The sequence below is a fragment of the Helobdella robusta genome, assembly GCF_000326865.2.
Source record: "Helobdella robusta unplaced genomic scaffold HELROscaffold_1, whole genome shotgun sequence".
NCBI lineage: Eukaryota > Metazoa > Annelida > Clitellata > Rhynchobdellida > Glossiphoniidae > Helobdella > Helobdella robusta.
Genome location: NW_008703570.1, coordinates 12,380,995 through 12,402,718, shown reverse-complemented (window position 1 = coordinate 12,402,718; position 21,724 = coordinate 12,380,995). Strand labels below are relative to the sequence as shown.

The following is a 21,724-nucleotide window of genomic DNA, read 5'->3' as shown; positions in this document are numbered from 1 at the left end:
ATATATATATATATATATATATATGTGTGTGTGTGTGTGTGTACATGTGTGTTTATAGCAATACAGAGACAGTAATAGAATTTATGTACGAAAAATAACAGAAATTGTTTTATCTTTTTCCGTTTTTGCTCAAATTTCTTTTGCCTACACTATTATCAGCGTTATTTATTGTGTTACTGTTGTCGTTGTTGTTGCTATTTCGAGCTGTGTTGTTGTCATTGTTGCTGATGTTGTTTCTTTGTGATGATCTTCTGCTCCTGGAGAATGGATTGAAGAACCTGAAATTGTTTGAACCAGACGATCTATTCCGCTGTCCATCGCCGTTTGCATCTGCATCAGCATTACTGACGTGACGTGAGTTATTTTTGTTGCTACTGCTGGCGTTGCTCTCGCTAACTGTCGATCGATCACGCTCGTCGTCGTCGTTATCTTCGGTGATAAAATCAAGATTCGGTATGTTGGAGCTGTAGACAGTGTCGAACTCGTAATCATCATCTTCCCCGTCAAAACGAGTTCTCCTCTGAGTATCGAGTTCCATGGGCATGATGCGATGCAGATTGTCATCTCGGAACATCTCCTCAACCATCCGTCTCACTGTATTGTCGCTGCTGTTGTTGCTGCTGCTACTGTTGTTGTTGTTGCTGCTGATGATGTTGTTGTTGCTGGTGATGTTGTTGTTGCTACTGATGATGTTGTTGTTGCCGTTGTTACCTGGCGGGCTGTATGTAGGTGAAGCAGAAAAGTGCTGATGATCTGCTGGCGGTCGAAGTCGCAGGGCAGTAAAGATAGGGGACCACGATGAAGAAGATGATGACGATTGCGGGTATCGCAATAACCTTGCTCTAGACGGTCGCGGGCTGTTGCGAGTGTTGTCCATGCTGTTTTCGTTGTTGCTGGTGCTGTTGTTGCTGCTGGTTTCGGTTTTCTTGGGAGACTCGTCAGGAGAGATGGAGTACCTACAGATGGGGCAGGTCCCGTGCTGGTAGTGGTGTTGAATGTCAGTCAGTCAATCACAGTGTTTAGTACTGAGCACACAACATGGCACACAACAATATCCACAACATCCACATGAAAATAATGATAATAAGAACAAAAAAAAAAAAAAAACCAGTGAGCCGACCATTTTGAGCCATGGTACGATGCAATCTTCATGGTAGAAGTGGTGGCACGGCAGCTCCTTCACTCTCTCCTCCACAATGAAGTAGTCCATGCAAACACTACACTGAGCAAATAAATCTGAAATTATTATAGCAATGATTCCATTTGTGAGGACCATATGATGACGATGATGCTGTTTGTGTGATCATATGATGATGGTGATGATGATGCTGCTCGTGATGATCATATGATGATGGTGATGACAATGACGTCGTTTGAGATGACCATTACGAAATCGCATGAATAACCAACAGCAATTTTTTTCTCTATAAATGCCGCATCAGCCCCTGTACACACACACACACACACACTATATATAGTCACTGATAGGCGATGTTCTAGAGATAAATAAAACAAAAAACCAACAAACACAGAATCAGTTGCATCTAATAAGAGTTAGAAAGCATTCATATGCAATTCATAAAAAATAGTAACCCCTTAAAACACAAAAATTACACGGGGGAAAAAGCCTTAAATTAATGTCTTTGAATATTAACTCTAAACTGTTGAATGACAAATCTAGTAGAAATATAGTAATCGTCATTCATCTTCAAGAATCAATCATCAATCAATCTTCGTTTTGCGTCCAGAGACCCGATTTCCCGAGGTAGGACGTTGTTTTATCTTCAAGAACTACTTGAATAAAATTTTCTTTTTAAAACTTTATCATCATCACCATTATCATTGGTGATAATCATCACAATCATCACACCCATCATCATAATTATATTATCATCAAAATTATATTATCATGTAATGATCATCATCTTTATACCATCACTAACACGCCATAACTATCACCTTCATACCATTTTTGTGATCATGATGTCATTAACATCATGGTCGCCACCATCCCCACAAACAAAGAAGCAAACGAACGAACAAGCCAACAAACAAAGAAGCAAACAAACAAAGAAAAGTTAACGAATGCCCAACCAATTTGTGTGGCAGACACTAGAACATCGGGAAGATTATCTATGTCCTCTTTTTTGGCCGGGGCTGGCCCGCTGTTCTCCATCTGGTTCAACAACTGGCAATAATAAAAAAATAATCATAATAATAATAATAACAACAACAACACCATGTATTAGTCATAACTTTGGTTTCCTGTACTAAACATCACATGCCATGTTATAAGCAAGTAAAATACTCCTTTATAGTTACTTAATATCAAGTAAATATAAGTATTCATTATTATCATTGTAATTACATTGTCATAATTTTCCCTATTCAAGATGTTAGCATTAGATTTTCATTGTTTAATAAATTTTAATAGAGACAAATAATAATAGCGCGCATGCACACGCACACACATATACACACCCAACATACATACGCACATATACACACCCAACGTACATACATACGCGTATACACAACCGTACACACATATACACACACGCACACATATATACGCCACACCCACTCACATCTTGAAAATGAAAACTCTACTATTATTATCATATTACAAATTATACTTATTTTATTACTACACTATTATAAATTATATCACAACTTAGTCAGGCACACATATATGTTTATTTGTTTGTTTAGGTGTTTGTTTACAAATTGTGGGGTAAATCTACTAGAAAAGGAGCTTTGAAATTAACCAGTAGTTCAATTTTTATGGTGTCATTTTTTTCAGTACAACAAATGAATTTGCCCTTATTATTTTTACAGATAAATTAATTAATAAAATAAATATGGACAGATTAAAATAGGTACAAATGAATAAATGAAATTGGTAAAAAATTAAAAAATATATAAAAATTACAATAGAAGTGAGTTACTTGTGTGATGATGTTATCCAAGCCATCAGATCCCCAGGCATAATCTCTCGGATTTGATCTAAATTCCTGGCTTCTGTTAAGAAAAATCACTAATTGACCGACTAATTAATAAATTAATAAATTAATTAGTGACTAATTGACAATATAATAGTCGTTAATTAACAAAAAAATAATCATCAATCGTTAATTACTTAATAACAAGCAACTAACGATAATGCAAACAGGTCAGAAAAGTTAGGATATCTCCCAAGCAGCATGTTTCCTAAAAACCTAATGGAAGGAAAAAATTTTTTTCAAATCAGTACAAAATATTTAACTTTAACAACCTGCTAAAAAGTAATTTAGTGAAAAACTTAGAAACTAATATTTCAATTTCTAAGAAGTTTTCATCAGAGGCAGATCTAGACAGCTTTGACAGGGGGCCAAAGGTTTTAAAATGTTTAAAATTTGATGAAAAGTTAGTGTAGATAAAATTAGGCTGGTGACATTGAATTTTTTTGCTTATTACATTAATCTTTGGCTGTTTTTCTACAAAAAATAACGTTTTTCCTGTATAAAACTGAGTTTTTTTTTACTTTTAGTAACAATACTGCTCACAAGATCCTCCACCGATCTTCACAAATACTTGAATGCACATATTGCACAAATATGAGATATTAATGTTGAAACTGAAATATAGACTACATTTGAAAAGTTTTATGAAAAAACAACAAAGGGAAAAAGTTTTTTTCCATTATAACTGGTTATTTGGTAATTTATCAAATTGTTGAATGAAAAACGATCCCCAAATGACTACAAAAACTGAGAAAATCAACCTAGGTGGGGGTCTTGATTCCTGGTTCCTCCTCCTCACGGGGCGTGGAAGACGATATGGGCCCACCCACAACCTCCTGTTGATTCTCTCTCCCATCTCCTCAACTTCTTCCTGTTCCTCTTCATCCTCTTCTTCATCTTCATCATCTTTATCCTCCTCATCATCAGCATCATCTGCTGCAGTTCGATTGTTGTTGCTGCTGTTGTTAGTGTTTCTCGATCTAGGGAATGGGTAGTCTTCATCTGGTGTGACACTGGCAAAGATGTTGGAAAGTAATGTGGCTACATCCATCGGGGAAGCTGTCAATCTCTGCAACAGGGATGTGTATTTTTGCTGCATTCTTATTTAAATTTTTGCTGCTGTTTGAAAGTGGATATCTTTAAAAACATTGGGAATTGTAAAATTAAAATGCAGACGTGAAAATTTCAAACTTTCAATGGAATTTAATCAAGTACCTCTTAAAATAATTAAACAATATTTTTAATAAATTTCATAAAAATGTTAAAACTATTCAAAAAATTATTCAAAATTGTGAAAATGTCTTACAGAATTATTCCTAGCTCGATCATTTTCTTCTAATTCCCTTTTAGATTATCCAAGCAGGTAAAATTAATAACAATGAAAATCATGTCACAAAATATACATCAACTTTTTAGATGTTGGATCATCTCATAGTGCAATGTTAATGCCCATAACAATGCTAAGTTTATATACATGTGGGGTTATCTTAAGTTCTTAACAATTTTCTTTATATTTATAAAAAAAATATTTAACTTACAAAAAGGTTTATTCAATAAAATTAAGAAGTCATATTGTAGATATATAAAATCTATATACACAAAGCATTATGGCATTATGCTCTTCTAGATATGAACTAAATGAGTTATCTTTTAAGTTCAAGTGCTAAATATTAATTTTATTATAACGATGATTAAAATGATTATCAAAACTATAATTGAAAAACATAAATAAACAATAAAATGCCAAAAAACTAAAGATGGAAATATAAAAAAATATATTAATAATAAAAATAAATACTTGTAAAATTACCTAACTTAAACAAAAACCAGGAATAATTATTTATTTAACTAATCAACTTATTTAACTGACTGTGTCAATTCTTCTATGAATTCACTCTCACAATGAGGACATGTAAGGACCTACACAGGGAAACACGTAAATGAAAATGTACTTATTCATGTTTTGTTTGATTTCAACTTTTAACATTTATTTTTCAAATTAGTGAAATAAAAAATTAGGCTCTTTAATAAACTACAAAAGTAAATAAAAATAAACAATTCCAAAACAACATGGCGTGAAAAATGAGTCCAGCTTGAGTGGGTTTTGAACCCAGAACTCTTGGATACGTTTGCCAGTGATCTTGTAGGTGGCTACGTTGGCTTGGACTGGGCAGATAGATAAAGCTACTACCAGTTACTACTAGAATTTCCTTACTCTTACTACAAAAGCAGAACAGCTGATCGGAAAGATCCAGTACCAAATTAATTTAATGAAATAAAATAATTACAAATATTTCTAAAACATAAATAATTACAGTTGTTGGGTTTATCTTCACGGATCGTGCACACCGATGGCAGAAATAATTGGGCACTGAAGGGAATTCCACAGCAGCTTCAGCCATGTTGGAATTTTATTTTTCTGCTTTTAACTTATTTGAAAAGCATATATAAAAACAAATAAATTTTTTGTAAACCCCAATTGAGAAAAATTAGGTTTTTAGTGGAAAACTCCACAGAAACCTATTTCTCAACCAGCGGTTTGAAGGAAAAATCGGCACATTATGAACATAAAATAAACAAATGAGTCAAAATCGAATTTATGGAAACCCAAACTATCAGATTAATTCATGGAAAAAATCTTTTTATAACTACAATTAATTTCTTCAAATAGGTTGACGCATTTTATTTAAATCACGTCAAAAGTTGCTTTAAAAACAACTTAATTTAAGCATATTAAGCTAATGGCATAAATTTAAGTTGGTGTAAATTTGAAACGAGGCAATTGAAATACAAAACCACGTGTAAAACCCAGAGATGTTATAAATTGTTAACTCTAAAGATTTTCAATAAAGATTGTCTAAGAAATGACGTATAAATAATGGATAAATTATAAAAAACATAGTTTTTTTCAATTTCATCATTTTATTACTTTTAATAAAATATTTCAACATTAAATATTGATGAACTTCTCAATCATGCTGTAAAGTCCTTACTTATTAGGTCAAGTTGAAGTTCACTCAACGCAGTACATGTTTGTATGTTTCTTTTTATTTTAACCAAGTTTTTTTAAATGGCCAGCCTTCGACATGCGTTGATCAGATCTTTTCTCATTAAAAGAGGTATTCATTCTCTAAACATCGTGCGTTGTTTGTGTTTACTTTTCTTTATTTTATTTTATTACTAATCATTATTATTTGATTTTCAAATTCATTAACAAATTAATTATTTATTAAAAATTAAATGAGTGTTTATTCAATAAAAAAACAAGAGTTTGTCAATAAATTTTATTGACTAACTTTTGTTTTTATAATATGTACTACTTAACTCACGCTTACTACTTACTTTTACACTTCACTTTGCTTTTTAGAGAGAATGTGAATTATTTTTTCGTACATCAGGTCCAGATGAGACAACAAAAAGATTACTAACTCTATCATCAGCCTTGAACTCTGAACTTCGTCAGAAACAGATTGACTTGCTGTCAAAATACCCTGGTGGATGTGTTGACTTGGAGAAGAATGACAAAACTGGAATTGCAGTTTTAACGTTAAATAATCCTACAAAGAAAAATGCTCTTACTGGTTAGCGTTTAACTTGTTGTTAAGTGTAAAATCAAAATTGTATACAAATCAGAACTGTTTTTTCACTATTTCAAGTCAAATGCACACAATCTTATATAAGTGCTTATAGTGAGAATGATGCTATCAAATCGATTACTTTAGTAACGTGCATGCTAATAAAATAATGCAATACAAAATAAAAATTTTTCCAGCTCTTAGAAAGCTGAAAATTCATTCATTTTTCTATTTAAGGTTCCATGATGATAGACTTTGAAAAAAGAGTTGAGGATTTAGAAAGTTGGGAAAAAGGTCGTGGAGTAATCTTCAAAGGATCAGGAAACACATTTTGTTCTGGAGCTGATTTGAATGTTGCAAGAGCTGTTGGCGAGGGAAAAGATTCCGGACATCCAAGCCTCATGTCTTCATTCATGCAAAATATAACCTCCAGATTTTTTAATTTGCCTTTGATCACTGTTGCTTTAGTTGAGGGAGCAGCTTTAGGAGGTGGAGCAGAATTGGTAACTTGTTGTGATTTCAGAGTGGTCAGTTCAAGTGCCAACATCGGATTCGTGCAAGCCAGGATGGGATTGTCTCCAGGTTGGGGTGGAGGTGTTAGACTGGTAAATTTATTAGGAAGATTAAAAGCATTACAGTTGTTATCATCTGCCAGTATCATCAAAGGTTTTGAGGCTCAAGAAATTGGTCTAGCTGATGAAATTTTCGGAGAATTCGACGATTCTTTAGAAACTGCTACATCTTTTTTGACGAATTATACAAAATTTGCACCTGACGTGATTAAGGCAATGAAAAGAGTTGTCATCAATGCATCAAGAAGTGATATGCAGTCTGTTGAAACTTTAAATACTAAAGAGACACAAATTTTTCAAAGTTTATGTGGGGGTCTAGCTAATTTAGAAGCATTGAATAAGAAGTCAAAATTTTAAACGCTAGTTTGTTTAAAAAAAACTTTTATAACGTAATATATTTTTGTATGTGATGTTATAACGCAATAAAGCAATAACAAAAAATATGAAAAAAATTCATTTAAAGTTTCTATGTGAAACGACAAAATCTTATAAAAACCAAATTTTTCACTGTGCTACTCTTTTTAAAGGTCTTTTTTAAGTGGAAACTATCATGTGATTTTAATTAAAAATACTTTTCAATGAAGTTTCAAGCCGACTTAACTTATTCATTTGAAAGCTAAGCCCTTTCTGTCTTTTTGTCTTTTTGTTGTTAAGATGTGCACGAGACATCATCTGAAACAATCAAACATTTAATTAGTTCGAACTGAAGTTTCGCACAAACGGTATAGAAGAAAATTAAATTTCGCTAAAAATCAGTAATGCTTGTAAAATTTGGCGCCAAACTCGCCGAAGCTGTTTGACTCATTATTATGTGAATAGTCGATAAACTGGTGAGACCATATATATAGAATGTATTCTATATATATGGGTGAGACCTTTTTCGTTCGAGTCATTTTGGTTGGTTGGGTAAAAACTATGAGTTAAAATTTCGGAGTTGTTGTTTTGTTACCCCTCTTACAAATGCCTTGAAATATCCTCGTGTTAGAGGTTCAACGACATTCCACTTATACCAAAGCACTCGTATCGTGTCGGCGCGCATACAATCTTTAATCACATTTCATTAATTACATTGTAATCGTTAAATTGCTTTGGAAAATATTATATTTCACTTATTATAATTTTTAATTACATTTCATTAATTAAGTTGTAATCGTTTAATTGCTTTGAAAAATATTTCACTTTTACAAACTATCAAATCGACATGGGTTAAGAAGTTTGTAGATGAACTTTTTAAACGTTCCTTGTTTTTGTTGCTTGTTTGTTGTTATTTGTTGCTGAAGTTCATTATGAAAAAAACGTAATTTTTAGGTTCGAAATGAAATAATGCTTTCAGCATTATTTTATATTTGGTTAGTGCGTTACCATTCATTTTCTCATTTTTTAAAAATGAATTTCGAATTCATCTAAATGATTGTGTCAGTTCTTTTTCAGTTACTTAAATTGTTGTGGCTCTTATGGCATGACATGCCATTCACGATCATTAGCTTTTCCTTTTATTTATTAATAAAAGTGCTTAAAAAAGTTTGGTATAAAATTTACATTAATAAACTTTTTAAAACTTTGTGCATCTACAGGTTTGCAGATGCAAAGGTCTTTATCCCACGTCTCGTTCTCGATCTGCTCTGACTTGCGTCGAAGACAAATTGACTTGCTGAGAAAACATCGCGGCGGGTCTGTTGACCTGGAGGTAAACGAAAAAACGGGCATTGCGTTGATGACTTTAAATAATCCAAAAAAGAAGAATGCCATCACTGGTTAGTTGAGTTACCCACTTGTTTGTTCTTTTAACTAAGTAAAATTTAAAATATTTAGGATACTAATAAATGTTCTGGCTGGTCTCGCGACGACAAAGTATTAAAATATATCGCTAACGTTTTGACTTTCCGATTTCAAATTTATAAGCAGTTCTGTAGCATATTTGATTTTTTTAAAGCATTTTTACACGCATAGGTTCCATGCATTTAGAATTCGAAGAAAGAATAGAAGAATTGGAAAAATGGGAAACAGGCAAAGGGCTAATTGTAAAAGGATGTGGCAATACATTTTGTTCTGGAGGAGATTTAAATTTTGTGAGAGCTCTTGCGAAGGAAAAAGATTCTGACAATCCCAGCCTCATGTCATCGTTTATGCAAAATGCCACGACAAGATTATCAAATTTACCATTAATTACTGTTGCTTTAGTTGAAGGATTTGCTGTGGGCGGTGGAGCAGAGTTGATGACATGTTGTGATTTCAGAGTAGTTCATTCAAGTGCCCGCATTGGATTTTTGGAGGCACAAATGGGTCTTTCAACCGGCTGGGGTGGAAGCGTACGGTTGGTGCATTTACTCGGAAGGTCAAAAGCGTTGCAATTGTTAACGTCTGCTAGAGTCATCAGCGGCATAGATGCTCAAAAAATCGGCTTAGCTGACGAAATATTTGGAGAGTCTGATGATCCTTTAGAAGCAACTACGTCTTTTCTGACAAAGTATTTGAAATTTCCTTCTGAAGTTATCAAGGCAATGAAAAGAGTAGCAGTGAATGCTTCAAAAAGCGATTCAAAATCTGTTGAACATTTAAATGCTAAAGAAACGGATATTTTTCAAAATTTATGTGGAGGCCCGGCCAACTTAGCTGCTTTGAACAGAAAATAAGTCGTACTCTACTATTAAATTTTGATTTTTGAGACTTTTCAACGAAGCAATATTTATGCATTTACAAGTTTAATTTATAAAAAAGTTGTCATATGACAATCTATCCATTTCTTTGAATATTCCATTTATGTGATTAAACAATCTAAGCAATATCATAAAAATGACGTATCACATTATTAAATGTTTTTGTCACTTCATAGATATTTAAAAAAAATTCAAATGTTAAACAAAACGAACAAATTAATTCACCAAATACTTCCTAAATATACAAGACGAGCAGATGAATAAAGTTCAGCAGTAGTATCCATCGACGACGGCACACGGGTCGATTGTTGGAATTTCGGGGTTGGACATCAACCTGGTGAATGGGTTGACAACTGGTCGCTCAAAAAGAACTGATGGTGTGCTGTTGCAACTCGTGTTTGGATTTGAACTATTACTCTCTTTGCTGTTGTTTGAGTTGAGTGTGTGGTCTCGACTACCGTTCGTATTATTAACAACTGTGATTCCGCCACTGCTGTCAATCGAGTTGCCGCCAAGGCTGCTAATCGCTCCACTGAAACCGGAGTCTGATAAGCTGTGCCTGTTTCTAAAAAGTCGACAGATAGAAAAAGGTTTGGAATTAACGGGAGAGGTTTGCGGATTGACTGGGGTTGATGTTCTGCTTTTACATGTCGCTTGAAGGTCCGCAATTTTATCATCGCCATCTATTTTTTCATCGGTGAAGTAACTGCCAGAGTGTGTGCTACTGGTGTCAAAATCACTTTTGAAGCAACTTTCGGCAGTGTCTGTACTGTATGTCGGCCTGCGCTCGACGTCGTGAGAAATTGTTGGAAGATAGGGAGGAGGGTTGGTCGCACGGTCTCGTTGCTTGAAGTGCCAAACAAAAAAGTAAAGGTATACGTAGCTTTTTGTTTTTAAGCAATAAACGATCGCTACGACCATCAAGATGAGGATTATCAGGCAGAAAAACGTGAGGCAGACTCCGAGTATGATGTCCAATCTGCTGTTGGCTGTTCAATTTTAAATTAATGTTATTAAATTTAAGCTAACATTGTTCTAATAAAAATTAAAACTAAAATACCTGTTTCAGTTTTTGTGGTTGTGAATTCTGTATAAAAGTAAATTAAATCTGTAAATCAATTTTCAACAGAATGTGTTTTTTTTAATTGAACTTGAGTAAATTAGATAGATCCGAAGCATACCCCATCCAGGACACATGATGGCAGAAAATAACGGTTTGAGGGTTCGTTTGTTAAATTCCATTATCCAGTTTGCCGCTTTTTCCGAGCATATAATTTTCAAGTTGTTGTTCACGCAGCCTAAATATAACTCTCCCGCCCTAAATTTTTTATAAGTTTTCAGTAAATAAATGATTTTGTTTAAAGTATTTTTCAAACATTTTACGGTAAATAAATTGATTTTGTTAAAAATATTTTTACTATTCAAAAGATTTGCCTTTTAATGATGAAACGAAACTCGGGTTTAATAAGCAAGCTTAAAAGGTTAAAGAATATAAAACTTGGTAAATCGGAATGTGGCGGTAAAACGAAATTGATTACTGGCAATATTTGTTTGTCCTATTTATGCGGTCCTCAATTTGGCCGGCCTTTTCTATTTGGCTGACCAGAGATTTTTTGCAGGTTTGGCATTCATTTTGGAGACCTGGATCACCGAAGCAAGCCTGATTCGATAAGTAGTCTGTTGGATTGGATAGAAGGTGGTATGGTTTTGTATGTTCTTTCATGATCGCAATTTTTGGTGTTTTTAAACTTAAATTTTGTTTATCAGTGCATTTGATGTTTAATATCTATATCTGTTCATTCATTACTTAATAACTTGTTCATTTAATTCGTTCTTTCAAAAATTTAAAAAATATAACTGCCTAAAATCGTCTCAATCTATCTCCAAAAAAATCTTGATATACAAAACCAACGTTTAACATTCATGCTTTAAAACCGACCTCTAACTAACTAACTAACTAACCATTCCTTCCGTCGACACAAAGGTATTGGAGAGAATCTCTCTGGCCATCGTAGACAACCAGCTTTATCAATGGAATGCTGTCGAAACACTGGCTTCTTATCGAATTGTAACATTTCACAAAGTATTCGAAACGACTGTCGAGACAAGTTTGGTAAATTAATTAATTATAAAAGAAAACAAGAAAAACGCAACAATATCATAAAAAAAATCAATCAAACGTCACCGACCCACAAAACTGATCGAGTTCGTCAGGCGTGGCGTATGGAACGGCTGATGTCAAGAGTGTGCTATTTAACGGGAAATATGCCAAACATCTTAGTAAATTTTCTGGACTGCATAATGCTGAGTTCGTCTGAGGTGTTGATATTGAGCCTGAAACATTACATCAATTTTAATATATATTTTGAAATCATGCCAAAAGCTAATAAGACTGAATCCAAATATATAATGTATGTAGGTTCTACTAAATCATTTGACTCAATTGATTAAACTCAATATACTGATACATCTATAAGATGTGGTGCGTCGTAAAGTTATGTTTTATTAAGAAAATAACGTAACTGCAACAATGGAAAAATAATTTTAAAAATAAAAATGTTGAAAGTAACAGTTACATAGATAATGAAATGTTTGGAAATTGTTAACAAAGGTTATCAAATCACTGATATAATTTATAGAAAAAATTCGAACCTAAGCAATTCGTCACTGCTAGGCAGAAAATGTGAAAATGTTTGAAATACTTGGTCATCGACTTCGTTTTCCATTTCTTTGCAATCATCAACGCCATCATTAAACTGGTCATCAACATTTCAGTCACCATCCTGTTCATCACTATGGCTATAATTTCATGCTATTAATCCTATAATAATAATTTCATGCTATTAAAGGGATGACTTTCTCAAAAATTTCTCTAGCCATTTTTCAACTATTATTTAAATCCGTTCTTTTAAATCTTGTTAAATCTTATTGATTTAAATTTTATTTAATTTTTAAATTTAAATCAATAAGATTTCGCAACAGTAAAAAAAGTTACAAAAATAACAGTGATACGGTACAACATTGGTTGTATTCAGTGTTTGTATTCTATTTTTAATAAACTTACAAAATAATTATAACGCATTTAGTTATTTTAGTTATAGTAATTAAATTTAGTAATAATTTACGGAAAGAAATCACTAACAACGATTATATTTTAATGTCACGAACGCTGTTCAATTGAATGTGCTCAGCGTTCAATTGAATGTGCTCAATCAATGCTTGCCTGATGCAACTTTATTAAACTCTACGGTTAATTTATTAAAAAAGAGAAAAAATAAGAGAGAGAGAGAGAGAGAGACAGAGAGAAGAGTGGATGATAAAAGAAACAGTTAATCAGAATTACTGCAAAACATAATGATTGAAGGACACAGTATAATGGATTAAAAATTAATAAAAAAATATACAGAAATATAATTTTTTTTAAGCCTAAACATGTTTATATATAAATGAAATGTTGCTTTGAATGTAAGGTGTCTTGTATTCTGACTGCCAAACAATATGAAGCTTAGTATATAGCTAGTAGAGTTAAGCCAGTAGTGGTGATTAATATTACGTTTTCTATAAGAAGGCATTAAGTACCTACCTATGCATAAATATTTTTGTATCTGTGTGTATCTCTCTCTCTCTCTCTCTCTCTCTCTCTCTCTCTCTCTTTCTATATATATATATATATATATATATATATATATATATATATGTGTGTGTGTGTGTGTGTGTGTGTGTGTGTTTCTGTGTGTGTATTTGTGTGTTTATAACGCGTGTACGCGAGTAACATCTCATGTTTGATCATGCTGTCATTTTACCTGCGTAGAAGTACGTAATCGAGTTGGAAAAAGTAACGAATAGAAAAAACGATTCAGAGAGAAAAAATGAAGAAAAATGAAAAAATATGAAGAAATAAGAGAAAAAATGAAGAAATAAGAGAAAAAATGAAAAGAGGAAAGAGAAAATAAAGAGAGAACTTATAGGAAAAAAGAAAGGAAAGAGAGATAAAAAGTAAGAAATAACTAAGCATTGCCCGTGTAATTGTATGCGTGTGAGTGTTACAATTTAATTAGAATTTCATTTATAAAAATTAAAGTGAACATTTCATTTATTGAGAGATAATGTATATTAGTCAATTTAGTCAAATACATTAGTCAATATTAGTCAGAGATGCGCTGTTTGACAGTCTGTTTTCGATTTGACATCTTCAAGTAATGAGGTGTTGTTTAGCTAGTTGGCCTATCCTCTTTGTTGAAGAAACTTTTAATTCTATAGTAGCAACGGAAATAAGATAGCGTAGTTAATAATTCACACGACCGTCGTTCGTTGGTGTGATGAATGAGATTTTAGTTGGATGAGACAAAAACTTATCGTGTGTCATTAGTGATTTTCTTGAAGCAACTATTAATCTACCTATTAATTTATTTATTACAACGTCTAGTGTCTAGTCCTACCCAGGAAATTAACTATAATTTTGTTGGTAAAAAATTTAAATCTCAAAAAAAAGATTTGAAAAATGAAAAATATAGAAATTATTATAGAAAAAATACCCTCAAAAAATCAAACGTGACTGACCTCTCGTGACTAATTTGGTTGAAATGTCAAAAATATTTCGAATTTTAAATGGTTTGATGAGAAAAAGTTGCAGAAAGAGTAACAACATATAGTTATCGGTATCATTAATATGATTGCTGATACCATTGATATAGTTATTGATATCATTAATGTGTTATTGATATCATTGATTTAGTTATCATGATATCATTCATTGATATGGTTATTAATATGATTAATATACTAAATAATTTCATTTTTATTGCCATTATTTTTTTCATTACCCTACTTCTATTAAATCACTTCCGATATCATGGCCAAGACATTATATCATCACTATCATCACTATCATCATCGTCGTCATCCTCATCATCATCGTCTTCACCATCTTCATCATCATCGTCGTCATCATCATCATCGTCATCATCTTCTCCTTCTTCTTCTTTTTCTTCATCTTTATCATCTTCTTCATCATCATGATAGCAGCATCAGACATCATAATTGAAGACCAGTACTTTAGCCCATGTTGTGATGCTGCTTAGATGAATTCATGCCCTATCTATGATATCATGTTACCACACGCACACGCACACGCATAAACACACATATACACATATAAACACACGCGCACACACACGTGCACTACCTTTCTTTTCTTCTCTCTCCTTCTCTCTCTCTCTCCTTCTCTGCCTTTTTAAAACAAACTGATCTACACGTACACGTACATACAAACACAAACACACACAAACCGACACATACATGCAGGTACACTCACACAAATATTCTATACACAAAAATATACTATACTATATATGCATGCATATAATCTATGTATGAAAAGTGATTGTGATATTAATACTCCCTAAGCAAAGAAATTTTATTATCAGTTGTTCCATGTTATGATATTTTGATTAAATGTTGAAAGTGATTGAAATATTAAGGACGGTACTGGTTACAGTGTGTGGAAGCAAGCAGTAGAGTTGAAAAAGGTAGTAGAAGTAATAGTTATTAATTTTGGTAAAAAAAAATGTAATAATTGTAATACTTTAATAATAATACTACGGCTTCAACAGTTATCAATACTATAACTCAAAATCAGTACAATACAATCATCAATACTACTACAATGCTACTGCTACTACTGCTACTGAAGCTACCGCAACTACTATAATTAATAGTAATAATTTATGCTCTGCCGTTAAAACTATTCTCACTACAAATCATAATTCTATTAAAGTATCTATAATACTGCTATTGTAAGTAGTAGTAGTAGTAGTAGTAGTAGTAATAGCAGTAGTAGTAGTAGTAGTAGTAGTAGTAGTAGTAGTAGTAGTAGTAGTAGTAGTAGTAGTAGTAGTAGTAGTAGTAGTAGTAGTAGTAGTAGTAGTAGTAGTAGTAGTAGTAGTAGTAGTAGTAGTAGTAGTAGTAGTAGTAGTAGTAGTAGTAGTAGTAGTAGTAATAGCAATAGTATTAGTAGTAGCAGCACACTAATATTAGTGTTGTGTAAAAACCATTTGTTTACTTATTAAAATCGTTACCAAAATATACTGCATGAACTTCAATATAGACAGTATTAAATAGAAATACTTTTGCAGCAATTTATAAGTTAGTATTTTGGAGAGAAAAATTTATTAAGCATTAAAATGTTTCATAATCGCTTGTGTTGTCAAATAATAATCATTGCAAATTATATATGTTTGATAAGCGCGTTGTTTATAAATAAATAACAAAGAATAATAAACAACAAAGAATAATTAAATTACCTCAAGGGTGAAAATTTCATACCGTGGGTAAGGTTTCTTTGTATACAAATGTAATATCGCCCCAAAATGGTGATGATGGTGATGATGAGGTGGTGGTGATAGTGATGACGAGGTAGTGATGGTGGTGATAAGATAGGGATGATAACGATGATGATAAAATGATAGAGTCTGGTTGATGAAAATGATGAAACATAATAACATATAAAATATGAGCGCGCGCGCGTGTGTATGTGTGTGTGTGCATGTGTATGAGTGTGTGTGTGTATGTGTACGTGTATGGTGTACAATTTGATTGATAAAGAAAAAATAAAAAAAAAAACTATATATGATGATACAGGCGTTGATGTGTATAAAATTATTATATGTTGCCAAAAACAGTTTATGGTTTTGATGACGATGATGATAACGACGATGATGATGATGATGACGATGATGTTGATGATGACGATGATGTTGATGATGACGACGACGACGACGACGACGAAGATGACGATTCGAGATAAGATGTAGTGTTAATTGCTTTATTTCATTGCTCCGTTTCATGTTATGCTTGCCACGATAAATTATAAACCTGTGCTACTGTATGCATGTGTGTGAATGTGAATGTGTTTGTGTTTGTCTGTGTGTTTGTGTGTGTGTGTGTGAATGTGTTTCTGTGTATATCATTCTCGTATGTTTGTATATGTGTGTATGAATGTGCTAATGTGTATTGTTGTATACTTGTTTAGGTGTGCTTGTATAATATACGCATACAAATATATTAATTAGAGATACATTCTACAATAAAACAAACCACGAATATAAAACTATGTACACTTATTTTTGAATATGCATGGACCTACATACAAATACACACAAACACACACACACTCATGCACACACTGTAGACACACGCAAACAAACACACGCATCGCCAACATAAAGATGCTACATTATATTTTCATCCCCACCTTTTTATATAATATAATAAAATGCAGCAATTGTTTTGATAAGAAACAAAGATAGATAGCGTTAGCACCGACTTATTTTGATAAATTACACTCATACAAACGTACATACATACAAACAAACATACAAACTTATATACACAAATATTTATGCCTATACATACAAGCTTACAAACAAACATACAAATTTATATAATATATAGACATATTATAAGAACACATGCATATGCAAACTTATCTACAAACATACAAAAAAACATATACAAATATATATCTATATACACACAAACATTTTTGAACATATATACAAACATCTATACATACATACATAAAAAAAATAAATGCATGCACTCATACAAAACATCTATACAAACAAACATACACACACGTACACACAAACAAGTAAACTTATATGTACGCAGATCTAAACAAACTGATCAAGTCGAAGATATAAAATATAAAGTGTTCTTTCATCTCTTCTTGGAAACTACATCCAAATTTGTAACTGAACTGCGACTTAGCAAGCAGATGATGAGTTAATTTATTATTAATAAATTTCTAGTCAGATTTAATGCTACTGATAAAAAACACAAAATATACAAACAAAATACAAACATACAAATACCTACAATAAATACACACTCATACAAACAAACACATAAATACAACACATAACATAAATTTTTTAGATGTTTGTTTAAATACACCATAGAAGGAAGGGAAAAAAGCAGGTGCCACAAGCCACAAAAATTTTTGAGGCCGGGCCACAAAACAAATATTTCGGGGTGCCACAAGGGCCACAAAGAATGAAAGATCAGCATCCACGTGTCATGTAGCTAGTTAATCCCTGAAAACCTCTGAAAATATCAGTGGAAAATGAGGGAAGATTAAAAAAAATCAACTGTGGGCCACAAGAGGTCTTTGGGCGGCTCTATCCACATCCACACTCATTCACACACGCACGCGTACACACAGCGCACACACAGCACACGCACACACAACACACACAAATTCATTTCCAGTTTATTTGTTTATTTATTTATCAAAAGATGTATTAAATAACAGGTGTATGTTTGTGTACATTTTGTTTTTGTACTTGTATTTGTGCATATGTGTGCGTGTATGTTTTGTATGTAGGTAGGTGTTTATTCATTTACGTACGTGTGTGCGTGTTTGTTTATACAATTGTATGCTTGTGTTTATGTATTATAAATCATTTTTTATTAGTTCAACACCTTAGTTTATGATCATCATCATAATACATATTTTTATACAATTATACATAAACACATACACACGCGCGCAAATACACACATACATATATTGACATACATACATACACTTATACACGCACACATACATAATTACATAAAAACATAAAGACATACATACATACATACATACATACATACATACATACATACATACATACATACATACATACATACATACATACATACATACATACATACATACATACATACATACATACATACATACATACATACATACATACATACATACATACATACATACATACATACATACATACATACATACATACATACATACATACATACACACATACTTACAGTAGCTCGACTTGAACAATTTTACTTTGAAAGTGGCCTTGCTAAACCAGTTTCCGTTTGGGTAATATTCTCTCGAAATATAATACTCGAAGAGTTACATAAAAACTCATTCTAGACATTCCTGACTTCTTGTTCTGATACTTCCAATATGGTCCGATTTATGGACTGTTTCCAGTCCCGCAAGCTGTGATGGCCTTGCACATCATTGGGTACCAGGTTTGATGACGAATCGATTAGGACGGTTCAAAAGTCTTCCCGATGCAAGTGCGGGGCAATCGCCAACGAGTTTGGTCACCATCCGGATGACTGCACTCTAATCCCATAAGAGGCTGGCAAATGTTTAGCTTGGGACGTCACTCTCCTTGACATCCTTGCTTACATCAATCTAACCAGCTAAGAAAGTGATTCTGTCGCAACCTGGTGGAAAACTTAAAAAATACGATAACGTCCTACCTTCAATGAAATTCTTTCCGATTTGTGTTAAAATCTTTGGTCCCAAGGACAAAGCTACAGCCAAATTTTTTAAAGATATTTTAAACTTTAGAAATGCAAAATTTGGAGACAAAGGGAAATTTATCTTCACATTGAGTCACGTGTAGACATTCCTTTGTGTTTCCGTGGCTGAAAATATTCAAACGAATGCTGACAGTTGCGATTGATCCACAAAAACATACATACATACATACATACATACATACATACATACATACATACATACATACATACATACAAACATACATACATACATACATACATACATACATACATACATACATACATACATACATACATACATACATACATACATACATACATACAAACATACATACATACATACATACACAACACACATACATACAGATTTTATTGCTTTTCTTATTTTCCAGTAGTTTTCACGGCTGGATCTTATCAATGAATCGTCATTTTTTATTTCTGTTATTAATTTATTTTATTATTTATTTACTTGTTTACTTATTTATATTTTGTTTTTTGTATTTATTTTATCCTTCTTCTATTTTATCTTATTTAGTTCATTTAAACACTTCATTTAATTTTTAATTTATCTTCAATTTTTCATGTGTTTCATTGATTGATTGACTTAGTTTCTTAAAAGATTAAATAATTGGTTACTAATTATCATATATTTAAATATTTAAATAATTGATTAAATAGTTAATTAGTTAAATTGAATTAAATTAAATCCTTCAAGCATCCGTTTGTTATGAATAACATAAAAAAAACAACATCTCAAAACAAAATCACATTGTTCATGATTGACGTATATAAACTTTTCAGTGTGTCTGTGTATATTTATGGGTACATTGTACAAGTGTGTGTGTGTGTGTGTGTGTGTGTATGTGTCTGTGTGTGTGTGTGTGTCTGTGTGTATGCCTGTAAGTGTTTATATTTCTGTGTTTTTGTCTAACCATGTGTGCGTGTGTGTATCCGTATATGTATGTCTGCGTATGTGTGTGTGTGTGTTTGTGCTATTGCATTTGTTTAGGCGAACGCGTTAATTTCTGTGTTTATATATGGTATGTGTGTTTATGTTTGTTTAAATGTGTCCGTGTGTCAGTATGTTCATTTGTGTTTGTTTGTTTGTTTTATATATACAAAAACTGTAATAAGAACAATTGTAGTGATATTAATAATGATAATAATAATAATGATAACAACAACATCATCAACAACAATTACAATAATAATAATAATGCCTTTCAAATTGTGACTTCTGTCAACAGCTTGTTAAAATTAATTTAAAATGTTAGTATCATGAGAATTATGATGATGATGATGATGTTAGTGATGACGACGAGGATGATGATGATGATGACGATGATGATGAGGATGATGATGACTATATCGATGTTACTGATGACGATGGCAAAGATGATAACGATGATGATAAACGAAATTGACTAGGAAGAAGATGATGATGTTGATAAAAATGATGATAATGATGATGACGTAGATTAATTATGTAGCGCAATATTTCTTTCAATAGATATGACATGTAGATAAAGAAACGCACGGAATTTTTGATTGGTTAGATAAGCAAATACCCCTCTTATCTCTCGAGAAATAATTTAATTTCGTTTATTCTTCTTTTTCTTCTTCTTCTTTTTCTTCTCCATCTTCTTCTTCTTCTTTTTCTCCTTCTTCTTCTTCTTCTTCTTCTTATTATTATTTTTTTGTTGTTGTTGTTGTTTATCATTATTATTATTTTTATTTTTTACATTTTTATTCATTACTATTTCAATAATTTGTTTAATCAATCTAAAGCTGCGAGACGATGATAATAAAAACGGTAATAATAATAATAACAACAATAATAATTAGAATAATAATAATAATAATAGTAATAAGAAAAAGAAGAAGAAGAAGAAGAAGAAGAAGAAGAAGAAGAAGAAGAAGCAAGAGAAATATAGATGACGACGAAGAAATACAACTAAGATAGCAAATTGAATCGTTGATCAAAACCTTTTCCTATTAATAAGCAGATTAATAATTTCAACTGTAGAAAAGGGTTTAACTGTAGAACAGAGAACAAAACAAAACAAAATCCTATAAAACATACAAAACATACATACAAATACCAACAGAAACATACGAATACCAACGCAGACATAATGAAACATGCTAACATCGCATCAAGATGGAGCGAGACAAAACAAATTTTGCTGATGAAAGGGAGAGAAAAAAACAATACTTGACAAGTCTCACTTCAACAATACACACTCAGGTACCACGCACATACACGCACATCTCACACACATCACACACACACACACACACACCCACCCACACACACACACACACACACACACACACATACGTACACTCACACATCATTCATTACAACTTGAATATCTTGCACTGAAATATCAAGACAGATCGAGCAAGCACACACACACACACACCACATACATACTCACACACACACCACATGCGCACACCCCACACACGCGCACTACAAAACACACTTTGAAATCACACATATACACACAATCACACGCACATACACACACACATACAACAACACTCAACATATCAGCATCTAACTTCAATCCACCGCC

General features: G+C 32.4%; 4 protein-coding genes across 4 annotated transcripts; 2 read left to right on the top strand and 2 right to left on the bottom strand.

The window, feature by feature from the left end:
* Positions 1–26: 26 nt before the first annotated feature.
* On the bottom strand, positions 27–5,539 carry HELRODRAFT_188105 (hypothetical protein). The gene is made up of 10 exons (XM_009011575.1): positions 5,318–5,539; positions 4,873–4,922; positions 4,309–4,345; positions 3,764–4,071; positions 3,159–3,218; positions 2,949–3,021; positions 2,095–2,188; positions 1,121–1,236; positions 645–979; positions 27–610 (listed from the first exon to the last, which is right to left on the bottom strand). Exons 1-10 carry the CDS (start codon positions 5,402–5,404, stop codon positions 592–594), a joined length of 1,179 nt encoding a protein of 392 aa, XP_009009823.1. The 5' UTR covers positions 5,405–5,539; the 3' UTR covers positions 27–591.
* A 533-nt stretch (positions 5,540–6,072) lies between these two features.
* HELRODRAFT_159709 (hypothetical protein) lies at positions 6,073–7,506 on the top strand (the record flags this gene model as incomplete). The annotated part of the gene is made up of 3 exons (XM_009011574.1): positions 6,073–6,121; positions 6,401–6,583; positions 6,815–7,506. 3 exons carry the CDS (start codon positions 6,073–6,075, stop codon positions 7,504–7,506), a joined length of 924 nt encoding a protein of 307 aa, XP_009009822.1.
* Positions 7,507–8,350: 844 nt separating this feature from the next.
* On the top strand, positions 8,351–9,782 carry HELRODRAFT_159708 (hypothetical protein; the record flags this gene model as incomplete). The annotated part of the gene is made up of 3 exons (XM_009011573.1): positions 8,351–8,354; positions 8,724–8,903; positions 9,100–9,782. The coding sequence occupies 3 exons, from the start codon at positions 8,351–8,353 to the stop codon at positions 9,780–9,782; spliced, it is 867 nt and encodes a 288-aa protein (XP_009009821.1).
* A 10-nt stretch (positions 9,783–9,792) lies between these two features.
* On the bottom strand, positions 9,793–12,978 carry HELRODRAFT_188104 (hypothetical protein). The gene is made up of 7 exons (XM_009011572.1): positions 12,459–12,978; positions 11,996–12,140; positions 11,769–11,902; positions 11,345–11,483; positions 10,988–11,124; positions 10,867–10,893; positions 9,793–10,795 (listed from the first exon to the last, which is right to left on the bottom strand). The coding sequence occupies exons 1-7, from the start codon at positions 12,595–12,597 to the stop codon at positions 10,074–10,076; spliced, it is 1,443 nt and encodes a 480-aa protein (XP_009009820.1). The 5' UTR covers positions 12,598–12,978; the 3' UTR covers positions 9,793–10,073.
* Between the last annotated feature and the right edge of the window lie 8,746 nt (positions 12,979–21,724).